Genomic DNA, 20491 nt, shown 5'->3' on the forward strand with positions numbered 1-20491 from the left:
AATATTTCGCTAAGCTGCCTTCTCGAAGGCCAGAGACGCGGCGGACTCACTGCATCCTCTGCCCCTGCAAATATTTACAGCCTCTCTTTATTATTCTACTAATATTATAAGGGTAAAAGTTTGTGAGTGTGTGTGTCATCATCATCATCATCCCAGCCTGTCACACTGCGGGCACAGGCCTCCTCTCAGAATGAGACGGCTTGGGCCGTAGTTCCCACGCGGGCCCAGTGCGGATTGGGAACATCACACACACCATTGAATTGCTTCGCAGGTTTGTATGTACAGGTGAGTGAGTGAGTGAGTATGTTTGTTACTTTTTCACGCTTAAACGGCTGGACGGATTTTGATGAAATTTGGCGGAAAGTTAGTTTATAACCTGGATTAAAACATTTATCCCGATATTCCCCCGGGATAGGGATAAAATCTCGAAATAACAACCGCTAGGCTTAGAGTCATGAAATTTGGTATGTAGTTAGTTGGACGTCTGGAATAAAACACAGGCAACTTTTTGACCCGATATTCCCACGGGATACCTAGGGATAAAATGTTGAAATAACAACCGCTGGGCTTTGAGCCATGAAATTTAGTATGTAGGTAGCTGGACCTCTGGAATAACACATAGGCTACTTTTTATTCCGATATTCCCACGGGATAGGGATAAAATCTCGAAATAACAACCGCTGGGTTTAGAGTCATGAAATTTGGTATGTAGGTAGTTGGATGTCTGAAATAACACATAGGCAACTTTTTGACTCGATATTCCCACGGGATACCTAGGGATAAAATCTTGAAATAACAACCGCTGGGCTTAGAGTCATGAAATTTGGTATGTAGGTAACTGGACATCTGGAATAACATTTAAGTGACTTTTTGACCCGATGTTCCCACGGGATAACTAGGGATAAAATCTCGAAATAACAACCACTGGGCTTAGAGCCATGAAATTTGGTATGTAGGTAGCTGGACTTCTGGAATAACACATAGGCTACTTTTTATTCCGATATTCCCGCGGGATAGGGATAAAATCTCGAAATAACAACCGCTGGGCTTAGACGCATGAAATTTGGTATGTAGGTAGCCGGATGTCTGGAATAACACATACGCTACTTTTTATCCCGCTATTTCCACGGGATAGTTTTGTAACTAAGGGACCCCATACATCCGTGTATTATTGTTATTATTATTTTGTATTTTTTTCTTAAATGTATACTTACTGTAGTTTTTAAGTATTTTATTTGACCTTATTTTATTTTGAAAAAATGACTTTCTGCCAAGCTTCTTGCGGCGCATTCTTCTTGGCAATGATGGTCTTTCCGAAAGTGCTGGTATTTAAAAAAATGACGTGTAAAAGTGCCCATTGCGGCCTATTTACTGAATAAATGATATGAATTTGAATTAGGATAGGGAAAAATTTTGAAATTTTATCACTGGGTTTAGAGTCTTGAATTTTGTACAGTTATTCACAACACAACCTCAATGAAGACCACGATATAAATTTGGAAATTTCCAGGGGAATTTTGTAAAATCCCGAAAATTTCAATTGCAACTACCAGACCGAATAGTTTACGCGTGCGAAGCCGCGGGTAAAAGCTAGTTATACATAAAATCACAACTTACTAAAATGCATAAGGAAGGACGAAAGAATGCCAAGTTTCCTTTCCCGCCACAAATAGCACACACACTGGCAAAAAGTTTGAAGCAAGTTCTGTTTTTATTTTTAATTTTCACGATAGATGACGCGTTGTTCAATGTCAAGCTTGATTTTCAAAACAAATCATAGATGTCTCGTTGAACCTACACAATTATAAATAGAAAAATAAATAAATTTATCATTTTAAACGTTGCAATTTTCAAACTTATCTTTAGAATTTGTTTGGATCGGAACAAGATCGGAACCTATTACAAAGTGTACCCATAGAACGTAAAATAAAATGGTACACATTAATATCTATGGTTTCTTTGTTTGAAAATATTTTCATCCAATAAATTATGAATTACTATTTATATTAGAAATAATTGTAACCTCAAATCAATTTTATATTGAAAAACTACTTTTAGTGCAAAATATTATTAAAATAAGAAGTTTCAACGCACAGTGACAAAGGATGTCACAGCCACAGAATGTAAAACTAGTTTTTGAAAGTGTCGGTAAGGTATTTTATAGTCTCGTTTCAACAGACCAACGCTTGTAAAAAAGTTTGTCATAAAGACAAAAACTTTAGGTAAAGATGAGTACTTGAATATTAGCGGGAAGTTAAAATAGTGATGGTTTAATTTTAAAAATATAGTCTAGCTGTTTAATTTGATGAAAGTCATTGTTATTCCTAATGATAACGAAGAAACCTCGACATCCATAAAAAGTTGTGACCATAAAGAACCAAAGTTTGATGGCTTCGAAAGCAAAGCATAGACAATTCCAGTTGACCGAGAGCGATTCCGAAAAGATCGCGGATTGCCTGTAGATTTCGGTGTGGATTGAGATGTCGGATATCGGCAGCGGTGACGAGGGGCTTCCTAGTCAGAGTACGTATACAATTCCAGCGGCAGAGCGTCCAAGGCGCGCCCCATTTACCGCGGTTTCCGTCGTTCGTGCGGGTCTATGTGCTCCCGTGTCCTAACGTTCAAAAGTAAATATCTCATTGTTCCCGTTTCAAAATGGCGAATTCGGGTCTGCTAGGTGTCTGGCGCCGATGGTCCGGGGGGCCGGGTGCGCGGCGGGCCGCGGTGGCCGCGGGGGCGCGCGCCCGGCCCCGGACCGGCTGGGCCACCGCCGGTAGAGGTTGACGACCTATCGATTTTTTCGTCTGTGACCTCTCGTCTCCGGGACACGGCGGCTGGCGGCTGGCGGCCGGCGGCGACGTCGGCGGTGGCGGCCGGAGGGCCCCGCGGCTGGCGGCGCGCCGTAGCGCTTGGCCCGGGCGGCCGCGGCCCGCGCGCCTTTGTCCGCGCGCCGCGCGTCAGCTGATGGCGGGCGCCATGGCAGGTCAGTGCCCGGCGAGCCCCCGCCTACAGCCCGGCCCGCCCTCGGCGACGTCTGGCCACCTCTTACCACCATTCTGACTCCCTCAATATGCTCCCAAAAAAGTGTGATCCTTTGTGTAAAGTGAAAAAAAGTGACATTGAGTGTGGTGATGATGTTCAGAGTGCAACCCATTGTGCAGTGCAGTGATGAAGCAGAGTGGTGAGCTGTGGTTCTTTGTTCTTAGTGAGGTTAGCTGCAATGACATTGGGTTGGGCAATATTGAGGACACCTGCTCATTGTGTAATAGTGAAAGTGTGTTGCTATGCGGTGGCTCCACAGCTGTGAGAGAGGAGCCAGTGGACAATGGAAGTGGCCTTGTGCTGGTCAGCAGGATGGGTAGTCAATCATCACTGTTCCAGAGCAAGCTTCAAAGACTTAAACTGGTGGAGTACTCAACACTCTCATGGTGTCTGCTTGGTGACTATGACCTACATTTCGAGTTATTTCCTAAAGCTATAACCTACTTGTGTGACCTGATTTCTCTTTTCACTTGGTCTATGAGTCAATGGTGTAGGCTTAGTGTGTGTGACAAGGATTTATTACATCTCTAAAGTATATAATTGGCATCATGGTTGCACAATAAACCCATACATGTATTATGTGTCTGGTCAAGATACACAAAGCAGAATTTGCCGCAAAACTAGGTAACATTATATAATTAATTAATTTTTAATGATAGTTTATTTTAATTTAACACATATTTTTCATCAATTTTCACATTGTGAAATCTATGAGATTCTTAGCTCAATTTAACACAGCAGTCTTTTAAGGCGATTTTGATGTTCTGAACTTATAAGATTTGTTTCAGTGTCTTAAATTATTAGACCACATTGAAGCCGTGTTAAATATTTAAGCATAACTTATTTCACAATTACTTCAATATCTTTCAACCTAAATTTATTTAAAACTGACAATTTTAGTTAGAAAAATCTACCTAATTATTGTAATTGAATTACTGCGTCAAACTTTTTTTATTTATTTATTCCAACAAAAAATTACAGCATTACAGTAAACACCAATGCGCTGTTAAAATTCAAATTATACAAAACAAAAAGACATAAAATACATTTAAAAAAAACTAGAATAGTTAGGGATTTTTGTATGTCGTCTTTGTCGCTACCCTAAAACGACAGAACACCACACCCTCCGGCCAGAAGTTGAAGCGCAGGAACATCTGCTGGTGCTTGGCAGGCACTTGGAGTCTAACAGCTGAAATTGTAAGCCCTCTGAGACTCGTGCGGGATGATGGATAGCTCTAGCTGGGCTCCTTGTAACCGGGCCTTTACTGCCTCACGGACGTGCTCGAACACATTCCCAGGCGTTGTCTTCTTGTCCAACCGAGGCAGGTAGATGTCCAAATGATGATGTAAAACTTGACATAGTGTTTTCTGCAGTTGAAATGCCTTTTAAAATGAATTGTATACTACTCGTTGGGAAGTATTATAATGAATAATTTGGTTCATAAACTAATACAATGAAAATATGTAACTTAAATTTCCTATTATTGCTGTTGAAAAAGATATATGATTCCACAATATCCTTTGTCTTGGGTTGCCAACACAATGTTAAAATTACCCAATTTACTTGTTCAGTTGGACAAAAAGCTTTTACAAATATTATTTACCTTCCAAGTACTACATATTGAAACAATAAAATGATAATTTACTAAAGTGGTCATTGAAAATTATTATGTCATAAATTACCCAAGGCACTCCCAACCATTATTAGCACTGGCAACATTAAGATGTTTCATCACGGCTATGGCCAGTATGGAGGTTAGGTCTGGGGCAAAAAAGTGAAACCTGTTATTTTTTGCCTGTCTAGCCCGCGTCTGTAGCAAGCTTGTCTGCTGTCAATGACCTGCCTTGAACCACTTACATAACCACATTAGCAGACAGCTCTGCCTGACTCTGCTCAAACTATTCTATTTCACAAACTCATATTAATGTTGTCTATAGGACAATAGACAAAATTAAATTAGTTTTTTTTTTTCAGATTATTTCATAGGTTACAGTTATTCAACAAGTCAAGAACAAACTACATAGGTACCAAGAAGGTGTATTATATGAAGCATAGCATCATACCTACTAGCCTTATGCTTTATTGCTTATGCTGCATTTTCAAGACTTGTAAATGAGAAAAAAATCTTGCGCTTGTTTCTTCCTGTTTCATGTATGATTTGGTAAATAATAATAGGTAGGTATGGAACCTTAGGATGCTATAGTCATAGTGGGATGAATACACCAAGCTGAGACGGCTATCGTTTAAAACAGGCTCTTTCAGCTGAAAATGAAGTGACAGTAACAAATAAACAGTTAGTATTCTTTTCAAGAGTGTGTAATTAAACATTTTTTTTTAAAATATGGCTTTATTGAACAAAATCTTTCCTGTGGTAGGATTGACATGAGTGTAACTGAGATCATAAAGTAGAGCCTAGCCCTAGATATCTGGCAAATTAACATAATTGATTTTCTCATTATTAATTTTTGAGTTAGTTATAAGTTATGTGTTCCCGCATGGGAACTATGGCCCAAGCCCTCTTGTTCTGAGAGGAGGCCTGTGCCCAGCAGTGGGACGTATATAGGCTGGGATGATGAAGAAATAAAAATCGGAATTAATTTATAGATACCGATTTTATAAGTATTTTTAATCTAGTTCTACCCCTCTGAAATTTACTATAGGGAGGTATTTGCATGTTCAATTTGATTTGCCTTGTAGTTTAGCAATGTTTTTTTGCCAGAGTTGGTCGATAAGCACTGGCTGGCATTGTGCTGCTCAATTTTGGGGTGACCTACATTACTATCTTGGATCATAAATTCTGTAAATACCTACCCAGCTAAATTTAGCACATTTTCTAGGACAACACATTTTACATCAATGAAAGCAGTGTCACATCCTACTGCGAATTGCTGTGCTACTTTTCTGTCTTCATTTCAGATTTTTTTGACCAATGAGGGCTATCGTTTTTTGTCTTTCTAGATGGCGCCACTGTTGCGTGAGGTTTTTAAGTGTGGCTATCAGTCTGTTATTACGGGCGTGAAAACAAAGTAAGTTTAGATTAAAATCATATTTAATACATCTTAAAACCGTACGATAAAAATATCGAGTAACCACAGTCTTGCATAGTCCCGTTTTGTTCGGAAAAAAAGAAGAACAAAAGTTTTCGAAAGACAAAACTTTCTCAAAACAGACATTCATTGCCCCTTATCGCCTAATTGCCATAATTAATTTCAAGTACCTATTGCAAAATATTCACAAAATTATTCTAATTATAAACCCGCGAGCTCACGCAAAAACTATAAGATTTGACATTTCGGAGACCACACGCTACTCTAGCGCCTCTAGCGGGGAATTCATACGCGATAGCCCTCGTTAAAGTATATTCAGTAGTTTTGTTAGTTGAGTATTGTGAGTTAAGTTAGTTTTATTTCGATAGTCAATTTACCGCTTACGCTGCGTTACATCTGACTTAGCAATCTTGGTTAGGTTAGGGTTACGCAAGGTTACGCCAATATAACCATACGAAATAGGAGCTCCGCTTGCGGAGCTCTCTCTACCACATCTAGCTTTACCAGACGTCAGGCATTTTGGCCATTTATTAGGAATGTGGCCACTTGACGACACGCATCCATAGCACGCATCCAGGGCACACATCCGCAGCACGCATCCAGAGCACGCAGCGGAAGAGTGCCTTTCCACCAGAGATGTGCTACGCTACGTTGTTATGGATGTGTTTGATATGCACCAATCATATTTTGGCCATTTATAGGAATGTGGCCACTTGACGACACGCATCCATAGCACGCATCCAGGGCACACATGCAGTGCATCCAGAGCACAGCGGAAGAGTGCTCCAGAGATGTGCTATGGCTGCGTGCTATGGATGTGTTTGGATATGCACCGTGCATATGGATGGTGCTATGCATGCACTGGTGGGGGTTGAACTATACGTGCTATGGATGCGTGCTGTGGATGCGTGCTATGGGTGCGTGCTATGGATGCGTGCTATGGATGCGTGCTCGGGGTACGTGGTATGGGTGCGTGCTCTGGATGCGTGCTATGGATGCGTGCTCGGGTACGTGGTATGGGTGCGTGCTCTGGATGCGTGCTATGGATGCGTGCTCGGGGTACGTGGTATGGGTGCGTGCTATGGATGCGTGCTCGGGGTACGTGGTATGGGTGCGTGCTATGGATGCGTGCTCGGGATACTTGGTATGGGTGCGTGCTCTGGATGCGTGCTATGGATGCGTACGTCTACTTGAGCTGCGCATCTTCCCCGCCTCGCACAGATGCCTCGCGGTTGCGCATCTTCCTCGAACGGCTACATAGCTTAGCATTAGTGGAAACGGTCATATAGTTTCGTAGCGTTGCTTTCTCATCCTCGCAGCATAGCTGCATAGCACATCTCTGGTGGAAAGGCACCCTAAGTCATACATACACTATATAGTTGTAGGTAGACCGTCGCGTCAGCCGAAGATGTCCGAAAGAAAAGCGATAATTCACTAGAACGGCTATGGTGATAGTTTTATAAGTTATAGGGTATTCTTATCTAGTTTACGGTAAAAAGAGAGCCATCATCATCATCATCATCATCACCACCCTACAGCAGTCCACTGCTAGTCATAAGTCTCTTCCATAGCGCGCCACAACACTGTCTTCAGCCCCTCGCATCCATCCGCCGCCAGCGACCCTCTTAAGGTCGTCCGTCCACCGTGCCTCAGGCCGACTTACACTACGTTTTCCCGTCCGTGGTCTCCATAAGAGAGCATTAGATTTAAATTAAAAAATAATCGATCCGTTGCTCTTAATAATAATGATTTTGTTAGCACCCTCAGCCCCGGAATTTCTGTAGTTTCAATGCCGCTGTAACTCGATCATGCAACACATGCATTCCGCATGAACGTGTTATTGCAATTAGGTTGTAATACCTACTCGTGTTAATCAGTGCGACCTGCGGCGGCTTGTGCAACGCGTGCGCAGCCGCGCGAGGCGGCCCGGCGGCTCCTGCCCTGTGCGAGCCGAGACAGGACATTAGACAGGAATCTGTCAACATTATAAACTATAACACTGTAAGATCATCCTCATGTCTAATTCTGGCTCTTCTGTGGCTGAGCCTAGATGATGCGAGCCATCTCGATTTTCAAGCGAGACCGGCAAGTCAATTCCTGAACCATCCATCTTTATTCTGGCTTTTCCATGCCGCGGAGGCCAGGGTTTTCAAGCGAGACCGGTTATATTTGCTTGTCAATCCCTAGACCATCCATCCATCTTAAATCTTAATGCGGGCGTTTCTATGTCGTAAAGGCTCCATATTTTATATTTGTTGTCTTCACGAGAATGAAACGAGTAAGGCCGCGAAGGCCAAGATGAAGGACTTCTGCTCAGTGGCCGTGTTGCTACCATGTCATTTTGAGATGTAGACTATTTGCATCTGTGGTCGTTTTGCGATCTAGTCCTTATTCAGAACAGGTCATTTTGTAGATTCAGTCGTTTTGATACCGACCCCACCTGTAGAAGAATACTCAGGGAATTGGTTCGTGGACATGTTCATCGTTTTTGTTGAAACTTGAAACCCTTCACGGCTTTTCCCAAACGGTGATTAGGTCAATTCAGAGTCTGTAGGAACTGAAACTTTACAGATTGTTGCTTCCCAACTTATTGTTAATGGCCGTTCCAGAGCAGTTACCTACTAAAACCTAATATGCCAGGGTCGATACATAATTTGCGTGTATCAAAGTGATGTGTGCCGGGCCTCCTTGGCAATCCTTTGTTTGATCCAATTACTGCGAGATCATTCTTAGAAGATTTGTAATGAAGCACCTTCTTTAAAATCTTTTTCTAATTTTCTCTGGAATTATTCTGGAAGGCTTTGACACCAAAATCGCCAGTAAATGGCAATTTGGCGAAGTTACAAGGAACTTCCGAGATGGCCAAGCAGCTTCCCATCAAATACGTAGACGTTATCATTGATTGTTATTTGCTCGTTGATCAGTGATGGCTGGTGATAAAAGATGCATCTTGCCGACTGCCGACTCGGCTCTTTTAAAATTTTGCAATAAATCCTACTAATATTTATTGTAAATCAGAAAGTTTGTAAATATTTGTTTTCAGTCATGCATTAATGTATGAACTGATTAAGAAAGAATTTAGCAGGCTCCAAAAAAACCATGAAAATAAGTTTCTACCTGTTTGAAGTCAGTGCCTCAGCATGAGCCAGCAGCCTTCACCAGCCGTTCAACACGCGTCCCGATCCCGATCGACGCTTTAGCTGAAACCTTCTGAGATCAGGGTTATTTTAATATTAACGGTATCTATACACAAGTTTATAGTTGGGGACTTAACCTTTTTCCCCTGATTATGAAGGTATGAGTGCACAGAAGGTGTCGCACGAGGGGATTGATTACACCTCGGGTAATTAAGTGCAGCGTGTTGCGTGCGCCGCTGCGCCAAACATCCATAAAGCGCGGTGTAGACCTACAAGAAAAATCGTGCAGGTTGCATTACATTGCGAGGCCGTAAGGCCAACGAGTTTCGAGTGGTCAATCGAGCACCGCAATGTAATGCAACTTGCAAGATTTTTATTGTAAGACTAAACTGGGCTGTACACTCGGAGGCTGCAAGCGCAGGCTATTATAGCCCTAGACACGGCCTACCTTCATGAGTCTATACATGCATGCCGTTTTACTCGAGTTATTTTTTGTATAGCCATTTTACAATGCTGAACAGGCTGTCCAGACGTTTACGATTATAGTCTAGTCACCGAGTTAGACGCTGTTCAGAGTTTACTCCAAAATGATTGTGTAGCCTCGTAAGTCCTCGTCCTCGCTTATTTTATAAAGTACTGCACTTACTTTTTTATAACTAACTATCGAACAGGTTGAAGTACCATAAAGTACATACAAAACCTTGCAATGAAATGAGAACTTGTAAAATTATTGATATTACAAAAATTCAGGACACGAGGATAAAAGTAAAAAATATACGTTTGCGCGCATCAATGTGTTTCATTTGCCCTATCCTGTGTTTGTGACTTTGGCTTAGTGACAAAAGATTTTGTGGCCATTCGAGCGATGGCCTGATATAAAAAGTGTGTACATTATGAGTTGCCGGTGCCCCAAAATGGTTGCAAAGCGTCCTTTTGTGATATGAAGGTGTGCTGTGCGAGTTAGGGCTAGTCTCAGCCGCCGGTCGCGTCTGCTGTAATTGATTATCAATTGATACGATCTCGTAGTTCAACGACCTGCCTTTATCTGGGCGGCGGCCCGAGGAAATGACTCGTGTTTCGGCACAGCACCACATTTATATAAGTGATGCTTCAATTCGCGAACCCGCCATTTCGTAACGTCTACGCGCTGGCGTGGCGTTCTATTTGATTATATGTAGTTGCTAAGCATTCCCAATCTAAATAATCTACTTTACAAAAGTAATACGAAAACTACCAACGATAGGTTTTGTTTGAAAGTCGCGAAAACTATATAACCATAGTTTCTCTTACTACCCTTTGTGGAGTAATAATGTTGTTCGAAACGCTTGTTAGCGAGTTATCTCGCCGACGTATTGTGGGACCGCACCCTACAGCCTATTTCGTCTGCGGTTTGGTCCAATTCGGGCAGTCCCCGCTTTACACTCCGTGCGATAATGGCGCGAACGCTAGGGAGTCCTTTGTAATCGTATCGGCGCGTATCGCGACCGCCTCTGCCACCGCAGGCGCTCGAACGTGGTAATTATAAATGCTACATCGAGGCTACGGCGCGCTCCAATTTTTCCCCGCTGACGTACCTACGTGATAATTTATGATCGTCTTTTTGATTTCAGAATATCATGGTCAAGGAATGGACGCGGGCGGAAACACTTTTGACTCCGGTGAGTTCGATATACATACAGTGATAATGTAAGACGGTAGGACTTTTGGTCCTTCGAGCCGTTTTGACTTCGAACGCGGCTTATGCTAAGTAATATAAAGTGAAGCATGTCAAATGATATGGTTGTTGGTGTAATCAATATTGGGTTGGATTATCGGCCAGGGGTTGCAGCAGCGATGCGCTCGCCGCTGGCCACGCGAGTGCGCGACGCGAGCGGCGTGCAAGGCGCTGCATTCGCCGTAATCGATCGCCGCAATTTCTAATTGCTTATTATGTGCATTCCACCCTATTACGTGACGATACACTCACGAATGCAAACAACTCGATCCGACAGTCGTTCGTAAAAATGGAACGGAGAAAGCGTTAGCAGCAACCTAGCACCAAATGATAAAAAAATGACCTATTTTAAATTTGCTAGAATTTAGCTATTGATGTCGCAATACGTATAAAATAGATTTTTTTTATGTAGAGTATTATAAGAACGTATTCGCGTTTCTTCAGAGTACTACTGACACACCAAAAAATATTTTACTCAATACTCAATATTTTATTGCTTTTCCACAATGTATGGTTACAGATGTTACAAAGAGATTATGTGATCATCATGGACCCTAGGCCTGAGATGCAAAAAATAATGGAAGCAAAACTTTTAAACATCCAGCTATAAGAAGTTTTTGCCCTTGTTGCATTTCATTTTGACTGAGTTAAGGTAAAATGGTCTAGTCATTATTATGGCAATTTCAACAAATAGCTGAAGTTTTGATAAAAAGTTAGGACGTGGCCGCTGCCGTGATTTCCCGAGAGTGAGCGGCGCCGCCTGCTGACTCGACTACTCGCCACAATTTGCTTTATGAGATGCCACTCAAAAATACTTGAACTTATCCTACCGACTATCATCTTGATTGATACAAGCCAAATCCAATGGAACAAATTCCCTGTATTTGGCCGAGTTCAAAAGTTTTTTTCGAAGGAATTAGGTGCTAAATGTGGATTTTATGAGAGGTTTAGGCTAAAACGTCGCATTTCGTGTTTATCGCATTTAATTTTGTCGCATTAATAGTAATATGTAGGAGAGGTGTTGTACAGTAGCTTGGAGTGAACATTTTTGTTAGGCATCCCGTGAGTGAGAGAAGCTTGGAGATAGGTAGGTGATGACTGATGAATGTCTTCAGACAGCTTCGGACGCAACATCCCGCAGTTATCACTGATGTCACGTAAAATAAGTCCGCCGAATTTCAACTTAATCGGTTCACTAGATTTGTAGCAAACCAAATCAGTTTGACTACGAGGAAAAAAGCCATACCACTAAGACCAAAAATATTTGAAATCTTTTCGCCAGCTTATTTTATTACCTGGCTGAGTAATAAAGCAACTCAAGTTTCAGCCCGATTTCGCAGATTGCTCCGACACTCGCGCTTTATTGCTCTCCATGTGTAATTATTATCTACATATTACTGCAGGAAAATTTACGAGCCGGCCTCAGACCGAATAAAAAATTAAGACCGATTTCTACGAACCGCAAACTTCCACTCCACTCCGCTATCGTTCACACGTAGAGATTCTATTCTCTTTGGCAGCTGTCTTTCCAAAATATCCGTGTATCGGCAAGTCCACCAACGACATGGATGGATGACCTGGTTAAAGCCGCGCGGGTTCATATGTTGGATGCCGGCCGCATCCAATCGAAGCAACGGCAGGTCTATCGGGGAGGCCAATGTATGACTAACAGTGTATGTCCTGCGGCTGATATGATGATGATGGCATACATCAGCCGAATATGTGGTCTACCACCCTAAAGCTGATAATCGTTAGCATGTCATAAAACAATGGTACATCACGTTTGCCCACACACAAGAGCAACCAAACTTTTCCAAGCAAACTAAATAGAAACGCACACACTCACGAATCGAGGCGTAGTTTTACCCGTCCTCACTTTAGAGAAAGAAAAAAAGAAGACATTTATTCACATTCACAAAGACGAAAATAAAACAAAAATTAAAAAATAACAATAAACAGCAAACAAAAATGAAAATACGTAAGTACATGATTTTGTGTGTCCCTGCAAAACTGAAACGGCTGACTCAGCCAGTAGCGGCGTTAGGGTAGGGCGCGCGTGGGGCAACCGACCAGGGCGCCGGACTTAAGGGGCGCCTGAAGCCTATACCTTCTAGAAAATTCCCAAAAGTTGGGGGCGCATTGGAAATCTCGCCCAGGGTGCTGGAAGAGCTAAAACCGGCACTGGACTCAGCATTATGTTGAAGCGTTAGACGCGACGACCTGGTTAAGATCGCGGGATCGCGGTGGATGCGGAAAGCACAAGACCGGTCTGAGTGGAGAGCCTTGGGGGAGGCCTATGTCCAGCAGTGGACGTCTTTCGGCTGACATGATGATGATGTTAGACGCCTGCAGCGCTGATTTTCTGTCAGAATCTTCTGTGACTCGGAATGATACACGAATACTTAACTATCCATAGTAAACTTATCCAAACGCAAATAAAATTGAAGAAATAATAGATTCAAGTAGAATTTTATCTTAACTCTTTATTTGGTCTGAATTACCGGTGGATGCTGGCTCGCGTCACTTTGATCTGTGAGGGTATAATCAATTTGTGATCGATATGTTTTGTGAGTAGTGTTTGATGGGTATTGAGTATTGAGATGCCGCGAATTTGGTCACCCGCGCTGTTAGTCGGCTTGTGAAAAGCTTAATACGGAATAGTGGTAGGCTAACTACGTACATGGCACATCGTCAGGCTTTGTTTTGCCATTTTGATTAGGGCAAGTGCAACGAAGTTTAATGCGTATAAAAATTTTTACCTATTTCATTTATAACGTAATCTCTAAACTTTGCTGTTTGTATCTAAGAATGCTGTTTGCGAAAAATATGTATATTAAAATAAAGCTACATTTGTTTATTAATGTGAGCATTGAGCACTAATAAAAACGCTTCATTTATCATGCTCACAACAGTTTCGGCAATCCGAAAAAGGCTCTGTCCGTAAAATAAATTACTTGGACGGGTTTTGCGTATAAATATTGAAGAATCATCATCCATCATCCAGCCTATTACGTCCATGCTGGGCACAGGCCTGATTCGAACGAGCTTGGGCTGTAGCATGCGGGCCCAGTGCAGATTGGGAACTTCACACGTACATTGAATTGCTTCGCAGGTTTGTCCAGGTTTCCTCACGATGTTTTTCCGACTACCGCTAAAGCTCAACGCAATAAACTCAGTGGTGCGACCGGAGCTTGAACCCACGAACTGCTTCACTGCATGCACCACTAGGCCACAAAGATTCTAACCAAAGGCCAAGGCAAAAACATTAATGGGTTACTTTTGATAAGCCTATCTGGTTTCGCCGAATATTGTTTCATACTGAAGTAAGATATATGAGATTGAGTACTTTAGTATTTGAGTACTTATAGTTTAAAACAGTTGATTGTTTGTCGATTTTATTGCAAGTTTTTATAGTTACATTATTTAATATTCAATGTTTTACCATTAAGTGGCGTAATAATACAGGCTCAAACCTCCCATTGTTGACAACTATGTATACCTGAGACTAACAGTGATAGGTCTTGCAATTTCGAGAAAGATCACTCGTCGAATCCACTCCTAAGCTGATAAGCTTCGCAGTGTCTTCTACTAATTTATCGCAAGTGTTTGAAGTCAAAAGTCTTGACCAATGTGTGTTGTCGTGATGACTTACGGATCTGTGACGTGCGTGGTAAGCTAACGATGGCCTCATGAGGAAACTCAAAGTCACTCAGAGGGCTATGCACAGGTTTCTCTGCGGAATAGAATCCGAATATGATATCCCAGTAAAACTAAGGTTACCGACATAGCCCGAAGAATGCGAACTAAAGTGGCAGTGGGCAGGGACATTGCTCGCAGAACTGATGGCCGATAGGATCAGAAGGTTCACGAATGGCGTCCGCGGACCGGGAGACGAGTGTCCGCAGGCTCCAACAAGATGAGCGACGACCCGGTTAAGATCGCGGGATCGCGGTGAATGCCGAAAGCACAAGACTGGTCTGAGTGGAGAGCCTTGGGGAGGCCTATGTCCAGCAGTGGACGTCTTTCGGCTGACATGATGATGTCAAACAGAAAGCCGTGTGATTTCTGAACAATTAGAATGATTCCCATAAAGTCAAATAGGTAGAACTAATGACAAAATAAAATCTCGCCCAGGGTGCTGGAAGAGCTAAAACCGGCACTGGACTCAGCATTATGCTGAGGCGTTAGACGCCTGCAGCGCTGATTTTCTGTCAGAATCTTCTGTGACTCGGAATGATACACGAATACTTAACTATCCATAGTAAACTTATCCAAACGCAAATAAAATTGAAGAAATAATAGATTCAAGTAGAATTTTATCTTAACTCTTTATTTGGTCTGAATTACCGGTGATGCTGGCTCGCGTCACTTTGATCTGTGAGGGTGTAATCAATTTGTGATCGGTATGTTTTGTGAGTAGTGTTTGATGGGTATTGAGTATTGAGGCCCGCGGGTGTTGACCCCGCGGTCCTAATTAGTGGGCACTCGCGCTGTTTGTCCGCATTGTTTGACACACACGCAAGTAGGTATACGCAGGTGCTATTTCACTGAAAATCGTAACTACGTACATGCCACATCAATTTGCCAATTTGATTAGCTTCAATGGCAAGTTGCGGGAAGTGTTAATGACCTCCCGCGGGCGCTGTTATAAAACTCATTTAGTACCTACTCTCTCCGTCCGTCGTCCGTGCATAATGAAACGGCTGTCCGGTTTAAACTATGCTAAGTTAGAAAATATGCAACAAAACAGCGTGTTGCGAGGGATGTGTTTTTCATTAACCAATAAAAACGCTTCATTTACTCATCCTCGCACAGCACATCTCTGGTGGAAACAGCTAAGCGGAGCGAGGCGAGGTAAAAGAAGCGTTTCTATTGGTTAATGAAAATAGTAGATTGTTGCACCAAGCAGAAAGTTATTTATTATTGCACCGAGTGCCGATTTGGAGCCCGAGCGTTAGCGAGGGCTTTAAAGAGCACGAGGGCAATATAAATTATTTAATGCAAGGTACAGTAGACGGAAAAAAACTCATGCTAAACTATAGGTAGAGTCATTCACGATGACGCGTGCCGTGGTTCTTATTACAATGTCATGGCTAATTTTGACAAAATCACGCGTCTTCGTGGATAGCATTAGGTAGGTAGAAATAAATGCTGAATAGGAAAGAAATGTCACTAGCACTCGATGATTCCATTTTTGTAAGTTTACATTCGCACTCTCAAAAAATATTCACGGCAAATTCGCAAGGTTCCCGCCAACGTGTTTTTTTTTTTTTTTAGTTTTTTACTTTTTTTGGCAGAGTTAGTAGCCAGTAGCAGATATTTTTACCCGCGATCTGTCAAATTTCGGATGGGCGCCAGGTTGAGGTTGACCAATCAAACACACTAAAGTTTTTTTTTAATAGACGGCTACTTATTGTTATTGGTAGGATTGTTAGCAACAATTTTTTGTAAGCAATCTGTCAAATTTCATAAGACCGTCAGGTTGACCAACCTAACGCTAGATTTTTTTATACTATGCAGGCTAATTTTAAAGCAAAAATACTTGTGTGTTGTCTTTGGTGGTGCAATTAAAAGAAATTCTAAAACAAGGCAATAAAGGATTTTCATACATTTGTTCTGCTCTAGAGCAGAAAAGTCCCGCTTTGTGCTGGGTAGTTAGTGCGGTTATGATGAAATTAAAGCATAGTTGGAAGAAAACATATTCCTCGCACATCTCTGGTGATTACTAGCGTAGCTTGTGCTGACGAACCACTACAGCGAGTGTTTCGAGCGCCGTAGAACAAAAAGTGCCGTCGCCCGAAATCGTGGCCGGAGCGTAGGATGTCTACACATACTCGTAATACACCCCACTGGCTGGGCGGTCTCACGGGAGAGTTCAATAATAGTGGAACCTTTTCTAGACTATCCTATCAAGTAGTCTTTGAGTTGCGTATCACGTGGTCGGCAGCTTTACTAAATTCGCCACAGGGCAAATATTCGAGCGTTTTGACCGCGCCAGAAGGACAAGTCACAAGAATTTGAATCACGCCAAATTCAGCATCGGTATTGTCTTCAATTTTCATAAAAAAACAACCCTGGGCATTACCTCTTTTAATAACACCTGCGATGGCACCAATTACAAAAAAAACGCTGCAAAAACGCTGAATATTCGCCCCACAGGCAACTAACAATTGTAAATTCCCCGGCTATATTCGGATAGGACAGAATACTCGAACTATCTGATATTCTCTAACGGCTTACGAATAGTGTTGCGATAGAATTTTGAGTGCTTTGTCCTATCGGATATTGCTCGCCGGTGGCTGTAAAACGAGCGTTAGCGTCTGTAGAGTCACTTGCATTAATATCTGACAGAGCGGAGCGTGCAAAAATATCTGAGCATCTGACACGTCCTACCGGCCGTAGAAAGAGTCTTGTCAGATATTAATGCACGCTTTGTTGTGTCAGATATTGGTGCTGGTGACTGTACGATGAGCGAGAGCAAACAGGGCAAGGACAGATCGTATTTGGGTGATCTCAATACCGAACCATGATCGAGGCCAAGTCTAAAATCGTAAAAACGCCCAAATTAGTTCATTGAATGTTCTATTCTGCTGTAGATAGGTTTTGTTTATATGCGCAGTTCTAAAATCCCATCAATGGGAAGTTTTGTAATGATGTCCTAAGGGCTTCATAGCGTAAGTTGACGCGATGCAAAAAATCTTAAGAAAAACGCGCTTCGATGGCTCGTTTAAAAAACGCGGTGAACTAGTTTGCTGTTGTCGTTCAGAACTCAAAACAAAAGATCGGTTTTCTTTTTCATTTGAATCTTCAGGAAAACGAATAAAACCGACGAGTCCTGAGCGGCATTAAGGCTGCGTTCCCACCAGAGATGTGCGAAGATGTGTTTCGAGGAATGTGTTTTTCACGATCAATAGAAACGCTTCGTCTATCTACTCACGCACAGCACAGCTCTAGGTTCATGATAAACATTCCTCGCAAACACATTCTCGCACATCTCTGGTGGTAACGCAGCCTTACATCCTTACATTCCTTACATTGTACTGTGCATTGTGGTGTCGGCGACTGGTTGCGCTGCTATGGTGTACTCAATGAAAGTACCCTAACGACTGGTTAATTTGTGGCAAACAGGGCAGCAGCCCCAGGAGCAGGAGTTGGCGACGAAGATGCTGCAGATACAATCCAAGCGGTTCTACCTCGACGTGAAGCAGAACCGCCGCGGCCGGTTCATCAAAGTCGCGGAGGTGAGTCGGGCGGGGCTCCTAGCTCAACAAACGTGATCCGCGACAGCTGCTGATGATCCATGAAAAGAAAAATCCACGAAAAAAAAATAAGATCCATAATGGGTCACACGCGTATGCCGAGGTATGACTAACTCTGTTTCTAATCAGCCGTGAACTGATGCGCGTGTGTTACTTATTTGTGATTGTGATCTTACGCCTATCATGTCGGTGAGGATCTAGAGTAATTTAAATAGGACAGTAAAGGTGCGGTTCCATTGAGGCGGAACGACCAATCTTATTAGTTGAATTCCACATCTCAGTCACAGTCGAGTTCAACACAGTACGAAGTAGAGTAAATTTTGTAATTTTAGGAGGCATGTTATTTTGTTAGTTAATAAGATTGAGTGTCAATTCTGCGTTTGTATTGCCAACAATCATAAGCGGCGATGTGACTTTTGTCTCTAGAAGCAGTTTCTCGTATAAATTCACTTCAGTTTCGCAATTCTTTGGGATATGTCGGTAACCTTAGTTCTGTTGCGGATATCATAAAAACATACAAACATTCTTGGCATACAAATATTTATTATGTATAAAATAAAAATTCGTTTTTTTTTTCTTTTAAATTTGTACCTAGGGAACCCTGTGTGTGTGCGTGAGTCCGACTAGCACTTCCCAGTTGTTTTATTGTAAACCACTCTCGAATAATGTGCACATTGTGTGACTAAAATTAATTTCCTCGAATTTTGCATTGCCTTCACAAAAAAAAATCATTAAGCCGTACCTAATAATGTTACGTAGAGATAAATGCCATTGATATGAGAGATAGCAACAGCTGATCGCGATGTGCGAGCCTGCGATACGTTATCGTTATTATTTAACTGGGTGGGGTGGGGGTGAAGATAACGCGTCTTTGCTTGTACAAAATGTGATACAACGCGTTACGGCTGCATTTTAACCAGAGATGTGCAAGGAACGTGTTTTTCATGATCCAATAGAGACGCTTCATTTACTTTACCTAGCCTCGCTCCAGAGCCAGAACCAGAACCAGAGCGGTGCTGTGCGATAAAAGGTAAACGAAGCGTTTCTATTGGTTTATAAAAAACGATTTACTGTCGTTTGGTGCAGGTGCAAATGGAAAATGGACAACTCGAAATTATACGTCAAAGCAGAAAAATTACAATTTGAAATACATCAACAAGGAAAATTGTCCATCTTGAATATCGTCGCAAATGGAACCTTGCGTATGGTAAAACTGACAAATTACATTAGTGTGCCGAAAAAAAAACGACCACTTTTATTTACTTACACTCAGAAATATGGCGATTTGTAAATATATTCCACCTGAAATAATTTGTTTTAGACCTACATACAAGTTAAGACTTGATTTAGACAACATTCACTTATTTCTTATTTAATTTTGCTCCTAATTTATAATGGGCAATATTTCATTTGGGCCTAATTAATTTACAACAAAAATAAATTTGGTTGTAAATATTTTTCAGCACAATTACATTTTGACAAAATTCACACTTTGGTTGATATTCATTTTGGTCCAAATTCAAAATGGTCAATTCAAGTGAACGATTTTCCATTTGCACCGAATGTAAATCTAAAACACATCCTCGCAACGCAGACTCGCACATCTCTGGTACGCAGCGTACTTTTCATTGCGCGGCCGACACGCTCGTCGCAAGTATCTATACTTCCCCTTAGGACGTCCGATGGATACATGACGCGATTTTGGCAATTTTTTGAGTTTCGCAAGTTGGCGTCTGGCGTGTGTGTAACGTTTACATGTGTAACAAAAATATAACTACTATAAGGATAAACGTTAATTATGATATTTGCGCAATGAGCAGAGAACACGTCACGTTCGCTCTTTTTTCTGCGCCGCCAATATCCCAAAGAATGCAGTTGTATAAGCTGACGCTGCATAAGTTGTATCATTCGAAACTTGCGCGAATTTCCCGGAAAGGCTGCGCGCGTAACGTGGCCAACAACGCCAACCTTGAACGGGAACTTGAGAGCGCTACCTATGCTTTAGTTATTTCGACCAATGTAACTAATATTTTGTATTGTTTAACTGTTTATTGTAGGTACCTACATAAAACCTATGGAAATAACAGTTAACAAGACAAGGATAAGGAGACAGTGTTTTAGATTAGACTATTAGGCTGTGTTCCCACCCAGTTTTTAATCAGGAATGTTTCTTTTATTTTTGCACTGTTTTTATAGTTTATCGAGTGTTATTGTAATGCATCACAATATCATTATTATTGAAATTAATGTAAATATTATACTACAATCCTGGTTTGACTTGTTGAGGTTTA

General features: G+C 41.8%; 1 protein-coding gene across 4 annotated transcripts in view; it reads left to right on the plus strand.

Annotated features, from left to right (window-relative positions):
* The first annotated feature begins 2391 nt into the window (after window positions 1–2391).
* The window catches only part of Pur-alpha (Purine-rich binding protein-alpha), a 33025-nt gene continuing 14925 nt past the window's right edge, over window positions 2392–20491 (plus strand). The window contains exons 1-3 of one of the 4 annotated variants that reach the window (XM_074102616.1): window positions 2392–2523; window positions 10838–10885; window positions 18070–18182. In XM_074102616.1, coding sequence (XP_073958717.1) covers window positions 2481–2523; window positions 10838–10885; window positions 18070–18182 — 204 coding nt within the window. In that variant the 5' untranslated portion in view covers window positions 2392–2480. The other 3 variants (XM_074102617.1, XM_074102614.1, XM_074102615.1) reach the window with 3 other exon arrangements.

Source organism: Choristoneura fumiferana, chromosome 19 (assembly GCF_025370935.1).
Source record: "Choristoneura fumiferana chromosome 19, NRCan_CFum_1, whole genome shotgun sequence".
NCBI lineage: Eukaryota > Metazoa > Arthropoda > Insecta > Lepidoptera > Tortricidae > Choristoneura > Choristoneura fumiferana.